Source organism: Mastigoproctus giganteus, chromosome 13 (genome assembly GCF_048544385.1).
Source record: "Mastigoproctus giganteus isolate SK-2022 chromosome 13, ASM4854438v1, whole genome shotgun sequence".
Taxonomy (NCBI): domain Eukaryota; kingdom Metazoa; phylum Arthropoda; class Arachnida; order Uropygi; family Thelyphonidae; genus Mastigoproctus; species Mastigoproctus giganteus.
In genome coordinates, this window is record NC_143587.1 from 109,068,820 (window position 1) to 109,093,675 (window position 24,856).

Below are 24,856 nucleotides of genomic sequence, written 5' to 3' on the forward strand. Positions count from 1 at the left end.
CTTTGTACAACTGCAAAATACTTTGATACATCTGGGATACCATTAACTCCATCATTCACCACTAAGTTGATGTTATGAGCCGCACAATGAATATATAATGCATTTGGTTCCATTTATTTTATGGGGGGGCTTGTACCCCAGAATAAACTGCACTCATAGTCTTAGTCCCCATCATATCCTTGGCCCAATATTTAGAAAGATTCAAATCATTTGATTCAAGTGTTACAAATAGTCATTGTTATACCTGCAGCAGTTTGATTAATTAGATGAACGAAACCAAGAAAAGACTCCTCAATTTTTAATCCTGTAGGTTTATTTCCAGTATTACTGTTATTTAAAATTTTTGCGTATCTACAGATAATGTTCAGCTGATGTTTTTTTGAAATGTTCTGAGTTGTGTCTAATATGACAGAAAAGAGAGTTGAGTCTTTTATTTCCATTATTAATTGTTTGTTTAAATGCAAATTCAAACATTCTATCAACTCATTTTGTATTTTAGAGATTAGATATTTTGATCTGCCAATGGGAAAATTTAACACTTGTCTCATAGTATCATCATATTCGGCTAAAAATTTTTCATCTGAGAAAAAAAGTTTCCATTGTGTGTATCTTTCAAACTCTCTCCATGACCTCAAAATGCAACTGAATTTTTTGATAATTTTAGAGTTATTTTAATAAGCCACTCCAAAACTTTATGGCAAAAAGTACATTCTTGTCATAAATTTTCTTCTACATTTTTATCCAAACATTTGATGGCTATCCATAATTCCTTGACATAACAAACCTCTGTATGCAACACACTTGTCTTGTGGTCTTTAATTTTATTGGATAAATTTTGCCAATCCTTTATTCATTTTATCTATCCAGAATTTTGCTTACTTGATGAGAATATCAACAGGGTTCACAGTACACTGCATCAGACCTCCGTAGCCAGGTGGGTAGGAGCAGCAGTGCGTAACACACGCTTCTTGATTAGACCGGGATTCGAGCCCATGACCACCAAATACAGAGGATGCGGAAACGTCAGGGAATGCCCACCGTATATCCCGGGAGCAATGTGGCCTTAGTTGCTAATGCTCCTAAAAACCAAATAAAAAACAGTACACTGCATCCAATTTTGGGGAATAATCCAAACAAAATCTGTTTATTTTAAGACCCGATTTGTTCATTGTATTAGTATTAGTAATGGCCGCATGGTGCAAGAAAACCTATGGCTTATGCTGCACCAGCCAAATAAAAAAAAACCCAAATAAAACAATGATAAAAAAAAAATGAAATAATAATAATAATAATTAATAAAAGAAAAGGAAATTAAACCTATCATGCTATGCGCTTCTGTCACCCGAAAGTACTATCCAGATGACCTTTGAATTTCCCCAAACTGTCAGCCTCTACCACCCATGTAGGCAACTTATTCCAGTAATTTATAACTCGCTGACGGTTCCAAGACAGATAATAAAGTTGGAGCAGCTGCAGTTCTACCAAACAATACAATATCCCAGCAGCTCCCTTTGGAGTACAGTATTTACACTGCAGAACTGTATGCTATCCTGATGGCTCTAGACAATGTAAAACAGTCATTATATCCTCAAACTATTATCTACACCGATTCCTTAAGTGCTGTATCTGCTCTTCAGTGTAAATTTCCTTCCAGTCATCCGTTTCTACAACAAATTCAAACCAAGTTAGCGCAGCTTCTTGCAAACAAGCAAAAATTAATTTTCTGTTGGATACCTGGGCACTCTGAAATCAGAGGAAACGAACAAGCGGATCTTGCAGCCAAGAATGCCAGTCATATAAAATCAGACATGCAGATACCTTACACAGATTTAAAACGCATCGTACATACCAATGTTAGAAAAAAATGGCTATCCATTTGGCAGGGAGAAAAGAGCAATAAGCTTTTTGAGATTAAAAAGGATCACAAGAAGTGGCTATCAAGCCTAAGAGGCAATAGAAAGGAAGAAGTAGTGCTTGCTAGAATTCGAATAGGACATACTCACCTAACTCATAGTTATTTACTCATTCAGGATGACCCTCCACGATGCAACAACTGTCAAACTCAACTCACAGTAAACCACTTGATCATTGAATGTCCATTATATCTGAGAGAACGAAAAACAGCTTTCTCTTCACATCTATATTCTTCTAATAAACTTACCTTACAACAGATTCTCGGAGACCGACAAGATATTAATGATGTTTTTACCTTCCTCAAATTGATAAATAAATATCACCTGATCTGAATCCTTTTATTTAATATAACAATCATGTATCAAATAAGATTGAAATAGGTGCATTATGGCCTTAGTAGCCCTTGCACCAATAAATCCAACAAACAACAACATAACTCGCTGGCTAAAATAAAACTTCCTGCAGTCCAATTTAAACATATCCCTCCGTAACTTGAATTTATGGCCCCTAGTTCTAGCATCATTTATAATCTTGAAAATTTCGTCCTCATTCATTTTACTGATGCCTCTCAGAGCCTTAAACACCTCAATCAAATCTCCTCTAAGGTGTCTAGTTTCCAAACTCTGCAACCCACATATTCGAAGTCTTTCTTCATAAGGACGCCCTTTTGCCGATCTCACCAGGCAAGTTACCCGTCTTTGCACCCTTTCAAGAAGCTCGATGTCTTTCTTTAGGTGCGGTCTCCATACTTGAACACAATATTCGAAGTGTGGTCTAACAAAAGCCTTATATAATGGGATTATCACGTCCCTATCTCTACTTGCAAAAGTTCGATAAATCATTGATAGGACACCATGGACCTTCCTTGCAACCTGTTTACAATGCTCAGAGAATTTCATGTCTGACCATATCGTAACACCCAAGTCCCTTTCCTCCAGTACTGGGTTTAGTTGAACTCCACCAAGTGAATATGTTATTTTGGTATTACTGTTTCCCAGGTGTAATACCTTACACTTTGTTGGATTAAAGTATATCTGCCATTTTTCTGACCATTCCTGAAGTCTATCTAGGTCTCTCTGAAGAAGCTCAGCTTGACAGTGATCATTAACTACTCTACCAATTTTAACATCATCTGCAAATTTAGACATCACGCCCTCCATCCCTTCATCGATGTCATTTATGAAAATTAAAAAGAACAGTGGTCCTAATACTGATCCTTGGGGAACCCCACTTCTTACATCAACCCAATCTGAGGAATAGCCATTTATCACAACCCTGTGCCTCTGACCTGAAGCCATCCTGCTATCCATCTAAGGATTTTCCCAGTGATTCCAACCTGTTCCAGCTTATAAAGCAACCACTCATGTGGGACTGAGTCAAAAGCTTTACTGAAATCTAAATAAACAATGTCGAAATTATTCCCTAAATCCAGCTCGTGAGTGACCCTTTCAAAATAGTGACCCAGATTTGTTAAACATGATTTTCGCTTTACAAAACCATGCTGAGGATCCTTGAGAATCTCAATTCGATCCAAATGATCCTGAATTCCACCCTTGATCATTGCCTCCATGATTTTCCCTACCACTGAAGTCAGACTGACAGGTCAATAATTTCCCACTTCACTCTTAGAGCCACCCTTATGTATGGGAGATACATTGGCACTTTTCCAATCCAAGGGAATCTCCCCAGAGTGATGCTCGCATAATTAGCCTTAATGGTTCAATGCACTCACTTGCCACCTCCCTTAAGATTATAGGGTATATTTCATCAACTCCAGGAGCTTTACTGGCTTGTAGGCTCGAAAGTTTTTTCATTAAATAATCTTGTGAAATTTCAATATCATTAATTACATATTTTTCAACTTCGCTCCCACAATTTCCCATTACCACAAATATTGTTTTGTAACACCTTGATGAAAACGACCTGTTGCTGTGATTTTTGGGGAATGGGCTGTTAGGTCTACAAGGGCCATGATGTTAGATAAATCTCTTCATATCTGTTGTTATTATGTCTGGATAATTGTTCACTAACTGGCACCTCCGTAGCCAGGTGGGCAGGAGCAGTAGTGTGTAGCACACGCTTCTTGATTGCACCGGGGTTCGAGCTCATGAGCCACCAAATATGGAGGATGTGGAAGGTCAGGGAATGACCACCGCATATCCCCAGCCTGGATAAAGGGGTGAAGGGTTGACGCCAGGAAGGGCATCCGGCCATAAAAATTGCATCCCAAAAAAATAAAAAATGCTGACCTCATATACAATGGGAAAAAGCGAGGACAAAAAAAAAAAAAAATTGTTCACTAACTAAATTTTCTAATAGTTATAGTTCATCAGTGTTCATATGGTTTTTTATGTAAAAATCTATATCTGTAGTTTGTGTTGTAAAAGATGATAATGTTGCGGAAACTGAACCCTATTATGCTATTACTTCCGTTGTTTCCATTGGTGTATTAACAGAAGAACTCATGGTGCTCCCAGGGAAGAAAGAAGACGACTTTGGAATTTTCCTCAATTCTCTTTCCAGTGCTTCTACAGACTCTCTTTTCTTCTTCCTTATAGCATAGCCACTTGGTGTGCTTGCATTCTTTTTTCCATTCTAAAAAGAAATTATAAGGCTATGGAAATAATAAAAATTTTCTTACTTGTGGTGCTATAGCATTGCATATTATTGAAGTACATTTGTTTTTCATAGTTTGAAGTCCTTACAATTCCTGCTGTGTGAAAAAAATTTATGAAGGTCGCTCAAATGATCAACACACAGTGCACAGCTATGAAAAATGCTATGCTACTTTCTGCCTTTGCACCTACTGTATTACCATATATCTCTTGTGCTTTGTTTTTATTATGATGCCTTTCAATATCACTTAATTTGGCTGTCAGCATGCTTTTACAATATTTGCAAAAAAATTTTAAATAATCACCTTCTAATTTTCAGAGCTAGTTGTTATATTTAGCATCTTTGAGCCATTTATCACAAAAGTGTTGAATATATTTTTTGGCTCACTTTCACAAAGGGACAAAATTACACACTATATTTTAATGTGAAAATTCATAAGCAAAAAAAAAAAAAAAAAAAATAGTTACGTACTCAAAGTAATTGAATCATCACAAACGACAGGTTTTCGTCAACACGCTGTTAAACCTATTCAGAACAGTGGTTTGCATACAGAAACAATTAAGTTACTGTATCAGTATACTCCAGTAATTTGAGAAGTGAAATCAGCATAAAGCTACATTCTATATTTGGAAAGTCAGACTGCAAAAAGTCGAATTTCAGAGAAAGGAAGTTGAAGACTTCTGACTGATTGGGAAATTCATATTATAATATCTTTCTCTGATCTGTAAATGATCCAGCAACAAATTTTCATTAAAAAAAAAATTATTGACACCAGAGTAATAAAATTACAAATTGTTCCATCAAATTGTAACAAAATGCAAAGAATAGTAAAAATAAATAAATAAATTATAGCAATGAGTAACATATATTGGTATCAAAACTGGACAACTTGTTACGATCGCCAACATCATGGATCATTCATAATTTGTGAATGATCCATCATGTAAATTAATTAAAATTAGAATAATAAATTTACATTCAGCTTCAGCCTTTCTATCATGTTAGAAAAGAGTGGTTGTAATGGTAATGGTTGACAAAGCATTTTTCTTGCTCTGAGAAACTTGAAAATGTAGAATAATAGTACATGGTGCTTGATAACAGCTGCAGAATTTTCTTTCTTTGCCAATAAAGCAAATGAAAATCTCTGTGATTGACTGAATTTTTTTGTTTTGTTTCCCATGTTACTCCTTCAAATAACTTTGCAACAAATTTTCCCACCACAAACAAAACAAAACAGATAAAAGGAACATATAAAAGGGTTATAAAATGTATTATTCGTGGCCAGCGACAAAGTCCAGGTCCTGTTAGCTGTATAGAAAAGCATCAACTTCAGTCTGAAGTAGATGTTTTACTCTGCCTGGTCATTGTTTAATCTGCTGTCTGAACACCACTGGATAAATGCTAATTACAGGAAGGGTTCCTCCCAATACACTGGTCAGTTTTAGAATGTCAAAGGATTTGCAATTTAGATGTGTCTCTGGTTAGCATAGTAATAACACATTCATATTCCTTGTAGTTTTTCATTTCAGATAAACAAAAAAAAAAAAAAATATATATATATAGCATGAAAGTTGCTAAAGTGAAAACACTGACCTTTGCTAGAATGTTATGTGACAAATTTGTGTATTGTAAAATAAAACATATTGCACTCTGATAACAATCAGAGTACGCACACACACACACACAAAAAAATGTAAAATAAATTCACCAACACTAGAATAAAATCAGACTGTGATATATATTTATATTTGACACTAGTTTTTCTGAATATTTCACCGCTATCTTTTATTTATTAATATTTCTATAAGCATGGCATCAGTCAGGCGGCCAGGCACCAGGTTGATAAGAATGTGTTACATTTAATTTTAAAAAATTTCTTGTTTATTAATAAAATTTGTTAATTGTCTTCAGAATTGAATGTGTCTTCCAAATTTCACAGGCCCTTTTCAAGCTCAGGTCCAAATGCAGCTGCATTGGCATAATTAGTTTACTGAGTGCAAGAGCTTACTAGAAACTATATTGAAAGAATTGATGTACAATGATCCTTGGTTGGGGAATTAACAAGTGCACAGTGAAGCTTGATATATAAGAAATTATCCCAAATCATTTTGCAATTTTAACAATTCCTCATAGTAATGCCGTGTGTGAAAGAATATTCAGCCAGGAAATGCTCTTAACAACCAAGCCTAGACAACAGGGCCATTTTTATAAGGAATACCTGGACCAAAGAGAACAATTCTAAAGAGGCCAGTGTCTACAACAGTATTTTTCTTAAAGCAGTCATAATTAGTTGGTATCTAGTAGCTGATGATGATGTTACCAACAGCAAATTCAAAATGGGAAGCATTCAAAGTATTTATCTTGGAAGCTACTAGGCTTTATATACCAACTAAGAAATATTGTTCAAGGTTTAGGGGCGCCTCCGTAGCCAGGTGGGAAGGAGCAGCAGTGTGTAGCACATGCTTCTTGATTAGACCGGGGTTAGCCCGTCACCACCAAATACAGAGGATGCAGAAAAAGTCAGGGAATTCCCAGAGCAATATGGCCTTAATTGCTAATGCTCTTAAAAAAAATCAAAATAACAAATAACAAGGTTTAGGCTTAAATGGATGTCAGATGAACTAATGAGACATATAGTAGAGAAGAAAAATGCATGGGATACATAAATTAATGGGTGACATGGAAGCCTGTGATAACCAAATCCTGCTGAAAATGGGGCTGCATAGCCGCAGGCTGCTCCAAGTGCCCATGCTAACCATGGTTCACCGGCGACAGCGCCTACAATGGGCGAGCATCAAAACTGGACCTTGAGTGATTGGAAGAAGCTCGTCTGGTCCGATGAATCACATTTCCTGTTGCACCTTGTGGACGGCTGGGTACGTGTGCATTGTTTACCTGGGGAAATGATGGTGCCTATATGCACCGTGGGACAAAAACAAACCAGTGGCGGCAGTGTCATTCTTTGTGCAATGTTCTGCTGGGATACCTTGGGTCCGGTCATCCATGTGCCGGGCACTCTTACAACTACCACGTACTTAAACATCATTGCTGACTGGGTACACTCTTTCATGGCAACGGTCTTCACCTCTGGTGGTGTCATCTTTCAGCAGGATAATGCGGCATGCCACTCTGCCCAGATTGTTCAAGACTGGTTGCAGAACATGAGGAAGACTTCCAGGTTGCCCTGGCCTCCAAATTCCCCAGGAATCAATTCTATCAAGCATATGTGGTTTCTGTTGGAACAGCAACTCCGATCTGTGGCATCTCAACCACGGACCTTACAGGAGTTTAAGGATCTTTTGGTTACGTGTTGGTACCAGATACCACAAGACATATTTAGAAATCTTGTAGCATCCATGCCTCGCCGGGTAAGAGCTGTTTTGGCTGCATGTGGAGGACCAACATCATATTAGGTAGGTGGTCATAATGTTTTGACTCATCGGTGTATTTGGCAAAGTTATTCTTGTCATCTCACTTGTCTGTATTAAAACATTAAATGTGCTATATCTCTTTTAGGAAATCTTGGTGCACCCATATTTATAGTAGCTTTTTCCTTTGTTTTCCGTCGCTGAATCCAAGCTGTGTGTGTGTGAAGCCATGCACTAGCATTAGCATTAGCATTAGTAGAGGCATATGATGCAAGAAAGCAAGTTTATGAAGCATCAGCCAAAAAAAAAAAAAAAAAAATCCACTTCCACTTCACCCCTCCGTTCGTTCAAAATACCTGTCCAGCTGAACCTTAAATTTATTTAGGCTATCAACTTCCACGACAAGGGATGGAAGTCTGTTCTACCAACCAACTACCCGCTGGCTAAAGGCAAATTTCCGCATGTCTATCCTACAACTGTCTTTCCTCAATTAGAATTTATGCCCTCTCAGGTGATTATTCTGAGCAAGAGGAAGAATCCCGTCAGCATAGAGCATGCTCAAACCATTCAAGACTTTATACACCTCTATCAGATCACCTCGCTGGTGCCTATTCTCCAGACACTGTAATTTTCAAAACATAAGCCTTTCTTCGTAAGAGTACCAATTTGTTCCATTCACTAATCTTGTTGCCCTTCTCTGTACTCGTTCCAGCAGCTCTACATCCTTCTTGAAATGAGGCCTCCAGACCTGTATACAATGCTCAAGGTGTGGCCTGACCATTGCCTTATACAAGGGAATAATCACCTCGTTATCCCTGCTAGAAAAATTCCTATATATCATTGACAATACACCATGAGCTACTCTTGCAGCCCATCTGCACTGTCAGAGAACTTCATATCTGCCTGCACAACCACCCCCAGGTCCCTTTCATTCTCTACAACTGTCAGTGTAGTACCACAGAGTTGATACGTTGCTCTGGGGTTGCTGTTTCCCATATGTAGTACTTTACATTTGTCGCCACCTCTCAGCCCATCTGCTAAACCGTTCCAGATTCTGTTGCAGCAGCATAGTAGTCAGTAGTGTCCTTGACAACACTGCCAACCTTTTTATCGTCTTCAAACTTGGACATTAAGCTTGATATACCATCATCAATATCATTTATAAATACAGAAAACAATAATGGACCCAACACTGAACCCTGAGGGACTCCACTAATAACATTAGTCCACGATCAGCAATGTCCAACCAGAAGTTAAACTCACAGGTCTATAATTACTTGTGTCGGCCTTTGATCCTCCTTTGTGAATTGGGGTCACCTTTGCACATCTCCAATCTGTGGGTACCTCCCCTGAGTCCAAGGAAGCTCTCATAATTATGGCTAAGAGTTTGCTTACTTCCTTTGCTGCCTCCTTTAATATAACTGGATAGATCCCATCCACCCCAGTGCCTTTCTTGTGTTTATATTCAACAATTTCTCCTCCACTTTACTTTCAGTTATTACAGGATTCTCTAGCTTACTGCCAGAGTTGAATACACCTCTGGCATTCCCCTCGCTGAATAACTCCTCATGTGTGAATGTTGATGCAAAATATTCATTTAGTTTGTTACCTACCTGAGCAGGATCATCAACAGTTGACCCATCGATATCAAGTGGACCGATCTGATTCATTCCCTTCCTTCTAGAGTTTACATAAGTAAAGAACTCTTTGCTGTTTTTCTTTGTCCCTCACAAAAAAATTTTTCGTAATATGCCTTTGCCTGCCTAACCTCCTTTGTAACTTGGTCACAGATCAACTTGTATCTGTCATAGGCATCTGTGTCACGTGTTAATTTATATGTATCCCATTCATTTTTCTTCTCTGTCATATGTCTCATTAGTTCATCTGACATCCATTTAGGCCTAAACATTGAACAATATTTCTTAGTTGGTATGTAAAGCCTAGTAGCTTCCAAGATAAGTTCTTTGAATGCTTCCCATTTTGAATTTGCTGTTGGTAACATCTTCAGTTGGTCCCACTGTATAGAATTTAAATACTGTCTCAGACCATCGTAATCACCTTTACGAAAGCAATAACCCTTCCCTTTACCCCTAATGGTAGTTACTTCTTTGAGTAAATCCCACTTCAGCACACTGTGATCACTGCCACCTAGTGGTTCCTTTATCTGCAGATTCTTAGTGCATGAAGAATCACTACTGATAATCAAATCAAGAGTGTTACTCCCTCTAGTTGCCTCCCAAACATGATGATCTAGAAAACAATCATCCAATAAATCCACAAAAGCCTTGCTAGTGTGTGAGTTCCACAAATTCCAGTTAGTATGTTGGAAATTAAAATCCCCCATTATAAGAATCTCTGATGTACTGGCCCACTCTATTTCCCTGCACAGTTTCTTTTATTATACTCATCAGAGTCATTAGGCTTATAGCACATTCCTACTCTCAATTTTGATCTCCCAATCCTTATGTCACACCAAACTGACTCAACACTGCACTGTCCAGCGATGTTGACTGGCTTCACTTCCTTGGATTTTATGTGTTTCTTAACTAATAGCATAACCCCTCCTCCCTTCCTATCCTGTCTATTCTTTCTGTAGACATTGTACTCCCAAATTACAGTTCTGCATTCCTTATATCTGTGGGACACCATGTCTCTGATATCCCAACAATTTCCGCCTTTCATGCTTTGAGCAATACTTCAAATTCATCAAATTTATTTACCAAACTCCTAGCATTGATATTGATGGGTCAACTGTTGATGATCCTGCTCAGGTAGCTAACAAACTAAATGAATATTTTGCATCGACCTTCACACATGAGGAGTTATTCAGCGAGGGGAATGCCAGAGGTGTATTCAACTCTAGCAGTAAGCTACAATCTTGAAATAACTGGGAGTAAAGTGGAGGAGAAACTGTTGAAGATAAACACAAGAAAGGCACCCGTGGTGGATGGGATCTATCCAGTTATATTAAAGGAGGCAGCAAAGGAAGTAAGCAAACCCTTAGCCATAATTATGAGAGCTTCCTTGGACTCAGGGGAGGTACCCATAGACTGGAGATGTGCAAATGTGACCCCAATTCACAAAGGAGGATCAAAGGCTGACACAAGTAATTATAGACCTGTGAGCTTAACTTCCGTTCCAGGAAAATTAATGGAGGCACTGGTTAAAGAAGCACTGCAGGATCATTTAGACAAGACTTCAGTTATAGCTCGGACACAGCATGGTTTTGTTAAGGGGAAGTCTTGCCTGACCAATTTGATTGGATACTATGATGCAGTCACAAAAGAACTGGATGCAGGGAATAGCTTTGATATTATATACTTGGATCTTAGAAAGGCTTTTGATACTGTTGTACATGGAAGACTGCTACACAAATTGGAGCAGTGTGAAATTGGAGGCAAATTGCTGCTAGAGATAAAGGGGTGGTTGAGGGGGAGAAGACAGAGAGTGGTAATCAATGGACATTGCTCATCGTGGACTAATGTTATTAGTGGAGTCCCTTAGGGCTCAATGTTGGGTCCATTATTGTTTTCTGTATTTATAAATGATATTGATGATGGTCTATCAAGCTTAATGTCCAAGTTTGCAGACGATACAAAGGTTGGCAGGGTTGTCAAGGACACTACTCACACTATGCTGCTGGAACAGGATCTGGAAAGGTTGAGCAGATGGGCTGAGAGGTATCAAATGAAGTTTAACATTGACAAATGTAAAGTACTACACATGAGAAACAGCAACCCCAGAGCAACGTATCAACTCTGTGGTACTACACTGACAGTGGTAGAGAATAAAAGGGACTTGGGGGTGGTTGTGTAGGCAGATATGAAATTCTCTGAGCAGTGCAGACGGGCTGCAAGAGTAGCTCATGGAGTATTGTCAATGATATACAGGAATTTTTCCAGCAGGGATAAGGAGGTGATTATTCCCTTGTATAAGGCAATGCTCAGGCCACACCTAGAGTACTGTATACAGGTCTGGAGGCCTCATTTCAAGAAGGATGTAGAGCTGCTGGAACGAGTACAGAGAAGGGCAACAAGATTAGTGAATGGAACAAAGGGGTGCTCTTACGAAGAAAGGCTTAAGTTTTGCAAATTACAGTGTCTGGAGACTAGGCACCAGCGAGGTGATCTGATAGAGGTGTATGAAGCCTTGAATGGTTTGAGCATGCTCAATGCTGATGGGATTCTTCCTCTAGCTCAGAATAATCACCTGAGAGGGCATAAATTCAAATTGAGGAAAGACAGATATAGGATAGACGTGCGGAAATTTGCCTTTAGCCAGCGGGTGGTTGGTTGGTGGAACAGACTTCCATCCCTTGTAGTGGAAGTTGATAGCCTAAATAAGTTTAAGGCTCAGCTGGACAGGTATTTTGAACAAACAGAGGGGTGAAGTGGAAGTTTTTTTTTTTTTTTTTTTTGGCTGATGCTGCATAAGCTTGCTTTCTTGCATCAAATGCCTCTACTAATGCTACTATTGGTGTACACACAAGTATACACCCACCTGTTTCTATTCTTAGCTACCCTAACACAACCCATGTGTTTACTTGTATCGCAATGACTGCCAGCAGTCTCTGAAATATCCTGCATCTTGTTTTTCAGGCTTCTGCTCATTCCAATAGAAGCAGTGCAAGAGTCAATTTCACCTCTGCCAGTGGCTACTGTTAATCTATTAGTCTTTGTATCCCCCCAAGCTAGCAGTTTTCCGACTCACCTAACACTGCCTCGATAGCATCAGCAAATATTCTTGCACCCTTTCTATTTAAGTGTATCCCATCCCTATAGAAGCAGTCTCTCCTGTTAACAAGTACAGTCCAGGCTGAAAAAAATTCTACCCCTTCAGCCTTGCACAATATTTCCAGGACTGAATTGATCGACAAGGCTCTCATCATATTCTCCCTCCTATCGTGTCTGGGCAGAATTGCAGTCACTTTAAAATTCAACCCTAATTCACGGCTTTTTTTCAACAGTGACCTGTACTTGTTAAGTAATTCTGCCGGTCTCCTACTCTTGATATCATTAGTGCCAACGGGTACAACTATATCACCTTTTGTGTCCATAAAAGATGATATCCACTCTACAACGTCAGTCTGAAGCCTTGTATAATTTAATTTAGGTTGTTTTATATATACCATGCATTACTGTTTTTTTTTTTTTTTTTTAATGCTATATATTTTATTTTTATATTTCAAGAGAAAAGCGAGTTTTCAGGGTATATGTTATGATGCCATTACTACCAGCATTTGCAGGAGAACTTGGTACAGCAAGTGGAATGGCAATCCAGGCAATAAGTCATTGGAATTATACATCTATGTGCCGTGGTCCAAATTCACTTCTCCAGTATCTCTCTCATCAAAGTAAGTTATTATAATTATAAGTATAGGTATTATTTTTATGTAGTAATTAACTCTTGTGTATATACATAATATTGGCTTTTGTTTAGCTTCACTAGTTCACTGGGAGCAGCAGTGCATAGCATACACTTCTTGATTAGATCGGGGTTCAAGCCTGTGACCACCAAATACGGAGGATGCGGAAAGGTCAGAGAATGACCACCGCATATCCCGGGAGTAATATGGCCTTAGTTGCTAATGCTCCTAAAAACCAAATAACAAACAAACTAGTTCACTGTCCCAGATGACAGGCAAATGTGGTGACTGAGTGATTTTCACTGCATTAATATGCAGCATTCTTCATATATTGAATTTTGATTGTTTTAGACATTCACATCTACATTGGTCTTTTAAAGAGGCAATAAAAGAAAATAATACTCTTTATTTGATTATAAGATGTGAATATTTGTGCATTAAGAATCTGCAGTGTACCGATGTGGAATTTACTTCAAGATGAAACTGCTGCCGAAGGGAAAGGGAATGGATTTTGCTTTTTTTAAAGGTGGCTACAGCGGTCTCATAGTTTTTAAATTCTACCATTGGGACAAACTGATGATGATGTTACTAACGACAAACAACAAATTTTAAATTGAAAGAATTCAGTAAAGTAATTGTAGAAGCTACCAGAATTTTCATACCAGATAAGAGATACTGTTTAAAGCGTAGATCTAAATGGACATCTGATGAACTAATCAGACCCATAAGAGAAAAAAAATATATCGGATGCATATAAATTATCAGGTGATTTAGAAACCTTATGGTAGATATAAACTAGTCCATAATTAGGACACAAAGAAGGTTCGGCAAGCTATGGCAGATTTTTTTTTTTTTTTTTTTTTATGAAAACCCCAAACACGAGAGGTATTAGAACCTATAGTACTTAGTACCATGCTTGGGTTGGAGGTTGAGAAGATGAAAGAAGATATTTGTTGACATTAGACTTGAACTTCTGTAGACTGTAATTTTCAGGAAATACGTATGAAGGAAGGTTGTTCCAGAAAACGGCAGTTGAATGAATAAACGAGCTAGATGAAAAGTTGGTTCTGTGAATTTGAAGTTGGACAGTAAATGGATGTTGACTGGTGGCGGCACGTGTTCGGACTGTTGAAAGATAGAGCAGGAATTATAGAAGCCAATCAGAAGAACAATGCCCATTGAAGTATCTGTAGAAAAGCCATGCAGCAGAAACAGTAATCTATGAGACAGCGAGTAGAGAGACTCTGTTAGAGAGGAGTCATTAATTAACCAACTGCCCTCTTCTGAATGGAATCTAGAAACCTGAGAGAGGTTTTTGGGGGCACCACTCCAGATGTGAGGAACAATATTCCATGGTAGGGTGGATTTGTGATTTGTACAGAGTGAACAGGTGTTTGGAAGAAAAGTAACACCGAGAGCAAAAGAGAAAACCAAGTTTTTTAGATGCAGAGGAAGCAATATTTGTAATGTGCTTGTGCCAAGAGAGATTAGAAGTCAGGGTAATCCCCAAAAGAGATATATCATTTTGCCTAGAAATCGGAGTGTCACCAAAGATAAGCATAGGAGCAGAAGAATCCTTTTTGCGAGATATAAGACAAGACTAAGTTTTAGAAGGATTGAAATCAACTAAATTGTCTTTGCCCCACTGGAGAATTACCTGGAGATCTGGATTTAAGGAATTGGTAGCAGATTTTCGAGAAGTTGAAGCTAATTGAGCAGGGCAAGGTTTCTCAAAATGGAAAGTGGAATGCAATGTGCTATCATTGACAAAACTATGGATAGGATTTCCAGATAATGGAAGAAGGTCATTAATATACAAGAGGGAAAGAGTAGGGAAAAGATCTGAACCTTCAGGGACGCCAGCATTAGTGCAGAAGTTAGAAGACAGAGAGCCATCTACCATCACCTTCAGGGCCGACCGGGCTAGCCGAGTGGGTAAAGTACCTGCCCGGCAACCCAAAGGTCGCGGGTTCGATTCCCGCCTCGGGCTTGGATCAAAGTACTGCAAAAACCTTGGGAGGTGCAATATGGCCACAGAAGCCGATGCGCCAACAACTACCAAATCAAATCAAACCATCACCTTCAGTGAGCAATCAGAGAGAAAACTGGATAAGCAATTACAAAAAACAGTTGGATAACCATAAGATGGAAGCTTGTTAAGAAAACTGGATATTCTGAATATTATGAATGTTCTAACTGGTGATGAACCTACTTAGGTTGTTGATAAACTGAATAGATATTTTGCATCTGAGTTTGCAGATAAAGAATTTTTTAGGGATAGGGATGCCAGAAATATATCAATTCTAACAGGGTGCTAAATGATTTTGTGATAACTGACAGGAAATTGGAAGAGAAATTGAGACTAAATGTAAATAAAACAATGTGATGGATACGATTTATCCAATTATGTTAACAGAGGCAGCAAAAGAGGTAATCAAACTTTTAGCCTTTAGCCATAATTATGAGAGCATCACTCTATTCAAGGAAGGTCCCTATGGACCAGAGATGTTTGAATATATCTCCAATTTACTAAGGTGAATCAAAGAGTTGAATGATTACAGAACTGTTAGCTTGACTTCTGTTACAGGCAAAATAATGGAGTCACTGGTTCACTAAGAAGTAATGTAGGATCATCTAGACAAGAATTCAGCTATTATACAGATGTCACAACATGGATTTGTCAAGGGACAATCTTATCTGATAAATAATATGATGCAGTAACAAAAAACAATGCAAGAAATAATTTTTGCATCGTATACTCAGATTTCTGAAAAGCTGTCGACGTATATGTGGAATACTTATATGGGGAACATAAAAGACTGCTGTATAAATTGGAGCAATGTGACATTAGAGGCAAGCTGCTGCTATAGATGAAGGGATGGTTGAATGGGAGAAGGGAAAGAGTGGTTATCACTACTCTTATTGTACTGTTAGTAGAGTTCCCTAGGGTTCAGTACTGAGCTAATTGTTATTTTCAATATTTATGAAGGCGTATCAGGCTTAATGCCTAAGTTTGCAAATAATATATTGGTAGGTGGAGTGATTAATGAGAGCAGTCGGGGTATATGCCTTCAAAAAGATTTAGGGAGAAGGGAAAGAGTGGTTATCACTATTCTTCTTGCTGTTAGTAGAGTTCCCTAGAATTCAGTACTGGGCTAATTGTTATTTTCAGTATTTATTAATGATATTTATGAAGGCATATCAGGCTAAATGCCCAAGTTTGCAAATGATATATTGGTAGGTGGAGTGATTAATGAGAGCAGTTGGGGTATATTCCTTCAAAAAGATTTAGAAAAAATGGGCAGATGGGTTGAGAAGTGGCAAATAAAGTTTAACATTGACAAATGCAATGTACTGCATATGGGTAGTAATACCAGAATCTCAGAATCCCACTATTCTGAGTGTAGTACCACGCTCAAAATAGTGGAGAATAAAAAATACTTGGAGTAATTGTGCAGTGAGACATGAAAATTTCTGAGTAGTGCAGACATGGTGCCAGGGCAACTTGTAGTGTTTTTGTCAATGATATACAGACATTTTTCCAGTAGAGAAAGGAAGTGATTATCCCATTGTATAAGGCAGTTGTTAAGCCACATCTTGAGTACTGCATACAGGTCTGGAAGCCTCATTTTAGGTAAGGTGTGGATCTATTAAAACAGCTGCAGAGAAGGGCAAATAGGTTAGTGAGGGTAACAAAAGTGTGCTCCAACTAAGAAGGGCTTCTTTCCTGCAAATTGTATTATCTGGCAACTAGGTACCTGCAAGGAGATCTAAGTGAGGTGTTTAAATTTGAATGGATTTAAATTTGGACTACACACATGAGGGGGCCACAAATTTAAGTTGAGCAAAATGGTTGCAGGATAGATGTGCAGAAATTTATCTTAAGGTAGTGGGTAGTTGATTGCTGGAACAAACTTCCATCTGCTTCTGTTTTTGAAATGGGTAGTGAATGAATTCACTGAAGGATTGGAAAGGTTATTAGATGCAATAGACAGGTGATTTGAGAAGTGTGTGGAGGGGGAGGGAGGATGATGCTGTATAGACTTGATTTCTTACATTTGCTAATACTAATATCAATACTAGAATTCTAGCAGTTGAGAGTCAACAAAGTACTGTCAAATTTAAATTTTGCTACCAAGAAGGGCTTTGCATGCATGTAAGAGACTATTGCAAGAGCTGAATTTTCTGAAGTTCTAGATGCAATTACAAACACTGCTTGAGGTCAGGATGAAAACTTCACTCTCCCAACAGTCTAAATATTGTTAGCCTTTTACAATTGAATATTTGTAGCAATAGCTATCCTCTGTGTGGAGGCATGCGATTATCCTTCTTAAGATTAGGAAAGACCCCCATGATCCAAAGCATTATCACCACATAACCTTGAATGAGCTGTCTAAATAAAATATTAGATTGGATTCTGTTGTAGTGACTATCCTGTCTACTAGAGAAATGGAATGTACTATTGCCTGAATGATTTATTGTTAGTTGTAGTAATAGTAGTTGCAAATGATACAAGGAATACAAACAACCTTATATCCTCCAAAAAAATAAAAGTGAAAAAAACACTACCCACCTCATCTGTACATTCCCTCTAATAAAATAATGTCAAATTCCTTAAATTTATTCAAGCTACCAACTTCCACATCTCCAGATGGTAGTTTGTACCAACAATCATTTACTCTCTGGCCAACAGCGTATTGGCATTACCCAGGACACATGATGCAAGAAAGCAACCTTATATAGCATCAGCTAAAAAAAAAAAAAAAAACACACACACACACACACACACACCCTTTTCATTTCACCCATCGACTAGCTCCAAATATTTGAATCTGTTTATTCTGAGCTTGAATCTGTTTAAGCTATCAACTTCTACAACGACAGATGGAAGTTTGTTCCAGCAATCAACCACCCGCTGGCTAAAGGCAAACTTCCACACATCTATCCTACAACTGTCTTTCTTCAATTTGAATTTATGCCCTCATGCCCTCTCAGGCGATTATTCTGATCATGAGTAAGAATCCCATCAACATTGAGCACATACTGAAACCATTCAAGGCTTTATACACCTCGATGAGATCGCCTTGCAGGTGCCTTGTCTCCAGACACTGTAATTTGCAAATCTTAAGCCTTTCTTTGTAAGAGCAACCCTTTGTTCCATTCACTGATCTTGTTGCCTTTCTCTATACTTGTTCCAACAGCTCTACATCCTTCTTAAAATTATGACTCCAGACCTGTATACAGGACTTAAAGTGTGGCGTAACCATTGCCTTATACAAGAGGATAATTAGTTCCTTATCCCTGTTAGAAAAATTTCTGTATATCATTGACAAGACAACATGAGCTACTCTTGCAGACTGTCTGCACTGCTCAGAAAACTTCATATTTGCCTGTTCAATTACCCCCAGGTCCTTTTCACTCTCTACCACTGTCAGTGTAGTACCACACAGTTGATACGATACTCTAGGGCTACTGCTTCCCATAGGCATTTACATTTGTCAATGTTAAATTTCAGTTGCCATCTCTCAGCCCATCTGCTCAACTTTTCTAGATCCTGTTGCAGCAGCGTACTGTCATTAGTGTCATTAACAACCCTGCCGACCTTCGTACCGTCTGCAAACTTGTACATTAAACTTATACTGATATGATATACCATCATCAATATCATTGCTGAATACAGAAAACAACAAAGAACGCGCAATACTCAACCCTGGGGACTCCACTAATAACATTAGTCCACGAAGAGCAGTGTCCATTGATTACCACTGTCTGTCTGCTCCCACTCAACCATCCCTTTATCCATAGCAACATTTTGCCTCCAATGCCACATTGGAGGCAAAATGTTGGTTGGATAAAGGGTTGCATCCAGTTCCTTTGCAACTACATCATAGTATCCAATCAAATTGGCCAGATAAGACTTCCCCTTAACAAACCCATGCTGTGTCTGAGCTATAACTGATCATCTTGTCTAGATGATCATGCAATGCTTCTTTAACTAGTACCACCATTAATTTCCCTGGAACAGAGGTTAAACTAACAGGTCTCTATTTACCTATGTCTCCCTTTGTTCCCTCTTTGTGGATTGGGTGTCACAATTGACTGCACCATTGACTGTACCCATGGACTGCACATCTGCAGTCCATGGGTACCTCCCCTGAGTCCAAGGAAGCTCTCATAATTATGACTAAGGGTTTGCTTACTTCCTTTGCTGCCTCCTTTAATATAACTGGATTATTTAATATAACTCAGTTATTACAATATTATCTAGCTCACTGCCAGAGTTTAATACACCTCTGCAATTCCCCTCCCTGAATAACTCCTCATGTGTGAATGTAGATGCAAAATATTCATTTAGTTTGTTAGCCACCTGAGCAGGATCATCAACAGTTGAACCATCGATATCAAATGAACCAATCTGATTCATCCCCTTCCTTCTAGAGTTTAGATAAGTAAAGAACTCTTTGCTGTTTTTCTTTGCATCCTTTGCCAAAGATTCTCATAATTTGCCTTTGCCTGCCTAACCTCCTTTGTGACTTGGTTACAGACCAGTTTATATCCATCATAGGCTTCTGTCACCTGTTAATTTATATGAATCCCATCCATTTTTCTTCTCTACATGTCTAATTTATTGGGTAACTCGCCTGGTGAGATCGGCAAAAGGGCGTCCTTATGAAGAAAGACTTCGAATATGTGGGTTGCAGAGTTTGGAAACTAGACACCTTAGAGGAGATTTGATTGAGGTGTTTAAGGCTCTGAGAGGCATCAGTAAAATGAATGAGGACAAAATTTTCAAGATTATAAATGATGCTAGAACTAGGGAACATAAATTCAAGTTACGGGGGGAAATGTTTAGATTGGACTGCAGGAAGTTTTATTTTAGCCAGCGAGTTATAAATTATTGGAATAAGTTGCCTTCATGGGTGGTAGAGGCCGACAGTTTGGGGAAATTCAAAGGTCATCTGGATAGTACTTTCGGGTAAGGGAAGCGCATAGGATGATAGGATTAATTTCCTTTTTATTTATTTTTTATTTCATTTTGTTATTTTTATTTATTTATTAATTATTATTATTTATTTATTTATTTAATTTTTGTTTATATCATTTTTTTGTTCGGATTTTTTTTTTTTGGCTGGTGCAGCATAAGCCATAGGCTTTCTTGCCCCATACGGCCGTTACTAATACTAATTAGTTCATCTGACATCCATTTAGGCCTAAATCTTGAACAATGTTTCTAAATTGGTATGAAAAGCCTAGTAGTTTCCAAGATTAATTCTTTGAATGCTTCCCATTATGAATTTGATGTTGGTAACATCATCAGTTGGTCCCACCGTATAGAATTTAAATTCTGTCTCAGACCACCCTAGTCACCTTTCCCCCTGATGGTAGTTACCTCTCTGAGTAAATTCCACTTCAGCACACTGTAATCACTGCCACCAAGTGGTTCCTTTATCTGCAGATTCTTAATGCATGAATTATCACTACTGATAATCAGATCAAGAGTATTACTCCCTCTAGTTGCCTCCCGAACATGCTGATGTTAGAAAACAATCATCCAATAAATCCACAAAAGCCTTGCTTGTGTGTGTGAGTGACCAACCCACAAATTCCAGTCAGTCAATCTCCGGGAAATTAAAATCCCCCATTAGAAGACTCTCTGATTTACTGGCCCACTCTATTTTCCTATACAGTTGTTTATTTTACTATTCAGAGTCATTAGGCCTATAACACACTCCTACTCTCAATTTTTATTTCCCAGTGCTTATGTCACACCAAACTGACTCGACACTGCACTGTCCAGCCATGTCGACTGGGTGTTTCTTAATTATTAGCATAACCCTTCCTATCCTTCCTGTACTCATTGTACTCTTCAAATTCCATTTCTGGATTCCTTATATCTGTGTGACACCACATCTCTGACATCTGAACAATATCTTGCCTTTGATGTTTTGAGCAATACCTCAAATTCATCAAATTTATTTACCAAACTCCTAGCATTGGTGTATACGCAAGTATACATGCACCTGTTCCTATTCTTAGCTACCCTAACACAACCCATATGTTTACTTGTACCGCAATGACTCCCAGCATTGTCTGAAATCCCCTGCATCTTGTTTTCCAGGCTTCTGCTCATTCCAATAGAAGCAGTGCAAGAATCCTTTTCACTTCTGCCAGCAGCTACTGTTAATCTATTAATCTCTACATCCTCCCAAGCTAGCAGTTTTCCGACCCACCTAACTCTGCCTCGATAGCATCAGCAAGTATCCTTGCACCGTTTCTATTCAAGTGTATCCCATCCCTGTAGATGCAGTCTCTCCTGTTAACAAGCACAGACCAGGCTGAGAAAAAGTCTAGCCCTTGAGCCTTGCACAGTCTCTCCAGGGCTGAATTGATCAACAAGGCTCTCATCATATACTCCCTCCTATCGTGTCTGGGCAGAATTGCAGACACTTTTAAATTCAACTGTAACTCATTGCTTTTTTTCAACATTGACCTGTACTTGTTAAGTAATTCCGCCGGTCTCCTACTCTTGATATCATTACTGCCAATGTATAAAACGATATCCCCTTTGTGCCCTTAACCTTTGCCCCTGGCATACATACCCTAAGCCTCTTCCACCTATCCTTTTTCGCACAATATGTTCCCCATTTCTCTGACAATAGTGTCACCAACAACAACTAGTTCCTTTGGGACCAGTGCATTCTGCCTTGGGGGTTGCCACTGTGTTGCGTGATGTTCAAGTGCAAGCTCTGAGAGCTTGATGGCCCCCTAAATTTAAATCCTTTGAGGGCACCCACCCTGTCCTTCAAGCTCTCATATAGGCCCATAACAACGCTGAGGATGCGCTTGATTTCCTCACACTCCTTACATCTCACACACAATGATATTCCCTTTGGCAATATCATGTCCCATTCCTGATTGCTCCAGAAACATTAAACAAGCAGTGCATTTCAAAAGGCTATGATTCAGAGGACAATTTCCCCCCTGAGTTCTCCCCTGAGCCATAGCACTCCCATTAGTTTGAATCTTTTGCTTTGCTGCTTTGATCTGAGTCATGATTTCTATTCAATTTCAAATAAAATTCCAATACAAAATATAACCCTAAACTTATATCCCAATACAGTTATAACACTATATATATGTATTTCAGTATTGAATATTATCTCCGAGTTATGTTATATGACTTTTTTGTCTCCTGTCAAGTTATATGTATTAATTTGTAATGTTATGTTTGTTTAAAACTAGGTCATTATGTGTATTTAGTTAAAAAAGTACAATTTAATTGACAATGAAATTTAATATGATTAGTAAATTTTACTGACTAATTGATACTACTATACTCGCTATATAGTTTTCCGTTAAACCTTACGCTATCTAGTTCGGGTCACGTATCATATAACAATAGCGGCAAGTTATGAACAGTAAATCTGCGGACATGAGGTTTTAATTACTTTCAAAATCGTGCTATCTAAATTCAAAATAAACCACAGAGCTTGACTAGGTCTATAAGCTATGTATAGAAAATATATGCATAATGCACCTATCATCTTCACCACATTCGTCCATTTTTATGTAATAACTCAGCTCTTAGTGCATACATTTTTATGAAATTTTATATTTAGGCCTTCAAAAAGATTTGTCAAGCCATTTTGAATTTCATTAAAATCAGACAAATACAAATCTGACAATTATGATTTTTTCTTTCTTTTTCTTTTTCTTTTTTTTTTTTTTTTTTCATCCACAAAACTCATTGCTTGGTTCATTTAGTGGCTTTTTTTCCTTGGTTGATGTGCTGTATAAATTTGTTTCCTTGCATCATTTTCCACTACTAATACCAGTATTAATGATATTAATGAAAGCATGTTAAGCTTATTGTCTCGAGCCTGTCACTAACCTTTCTATCATCTCCAAACTTAGACACTAATACCATTAATACTGGTATTAGTAGTGGAAAATGATGCAAGGAAACAAATTTATACAGCACATCAACCAAGAAAAAAAGCCACTAATGAACCAAGCAATGAACACTGAGAGACTCCACTATAACATTAGTTCGAAAAGAGCAGTGCCCATTTATAACCACATTTTCTCTTCTGCCACTCAACTGTCCATTTATCCATAGTAGTACCTTGCCCCTAATGCCAGACTTCTCCAGTTTTGTACAATATTCTTTCGTGTGTAACCATGTCAAAATTTTTATTGAAATATAAATTTATTATGTCAAAATTATTTTAAATTATTGTTTGCCCCCAGTTCGTTACCAGTTTGTTACTACGTCATAGTAGCTAATCAGATCGATCAGACAGGATCCCCCTTAACAAATCCATGCTGTGATTTCCATATAATGCAATTCCTGTAAAGATGATACTGCAATACTTCTTTCATCACTGACTATATTATTTTCCTTAGAACAGAAGTCAGCTTATACGTCTGTAATTGCTGACATCACCCTTTTATTCTCATTTGTGAATAGTAATAGTCTAAGGGCAAATGATGCAAGAATGCAAGCTTATACAGCATCAGCCAAAAAAAAAAAAAAAAAAAAAATTCCATTTCACCTATTCATCAACTCCAAAGCTTGTCTAGTTCTTTCTTCAATTTATTCATACTGTCCACTTCCAAAACAATGAATGGAAGCTTGTTCCAGCAATCAACCACCCATTCACTAAAGGTTAACTTCCGCACATCTATTCTACAACTGTCCTTCCTCAATCTGAATTTGTGCCCCCCTCTTGTGTACGGTCTGAGCAAGTTGAAGAATCCCATCAGCATTAAGCTTACTCAATGCATTCAAAACCTTAAACACCTCAACCAGATCAAAATAATTTTAAAGGTGCCAAGGTGCCTAGTCTCCAGACACTCCAATATGCAGAACTGAAGCCTTTCTTGGTAAGAGCACTCTTTGTTCTCTTCGCTAATTTAACCGCAGGGGCTCACATCTGGTGAATATGAGCTTGGCACACCCAGGGTCCTGAGCTGAATATCATCATTCTTCTCTTTCTTGATCATTCCTTTTTACTTTTTACTCTCTCTCTCTCTCTCTCTCTCAGGGTAACTCGGGAATTTTTTTTTGCTGGTGCAGCATAAGCTTCAGGCTCCCTTGCACCATATGGCTAATAATAATAATAATAATAGTAAATAATAATCTCATTGCCGTTTTCTCTGCACATTCCAGAAGCTCCATGTCCTTCCTGAAATAAAGCCTCCAGACCTGTATGATGTGATGTACTCAAGATGTGGTCTCACCATTGCCTTATACAATGGAATAATCATCTCCTTATCTCTGCTAGAAAAATTCCTATATATCAGGGGTGGCCAACAAGTCGATCGAGGCTTTAATTTAGGTCGATCACGAATAATTTTATTAAATATATATAAAAAATAAATTAGTCAAAATCTAAATGTTATTATTATTATGTGCCCCATACTTATTACAAATCCATTGAACTGTGTGACTACTCTTGTCATTGTGCAACCGCTAGGCTTGTCTAGTGAAAATTCACGCAGTTATGTTTTGGAGAGCATGTACATTATTTTAATACCCTTTGATTTAAAATGAATACTATGAAAAAGAGTAAAACGTATAATTTTCATC

General features: G+C 38.1%; 1 protein-coding gene across 1 annotated transcript in view; it reads left to right on the top strand.

Moving 5' to 3' along the window:
* Positions 1 to 24,856, top strand: part of LOC150076348 (phospholipase D1-like) — a 601,970-nt gene that overhangs the window by 502,502 nt on the left and 74,612 nt on the right. Inside the window, exon 23 of the mRNA XM_090387327.1 lies at positions 13,088 to 13,251. Coding sequence (XP_090243453.1) covers positions 13,088 to 13,251 — 164 coding nt within the window. The remainder of the gene's footprint in view (positions 1 to 13,087; positions 13,252 to 24,856) is intronic.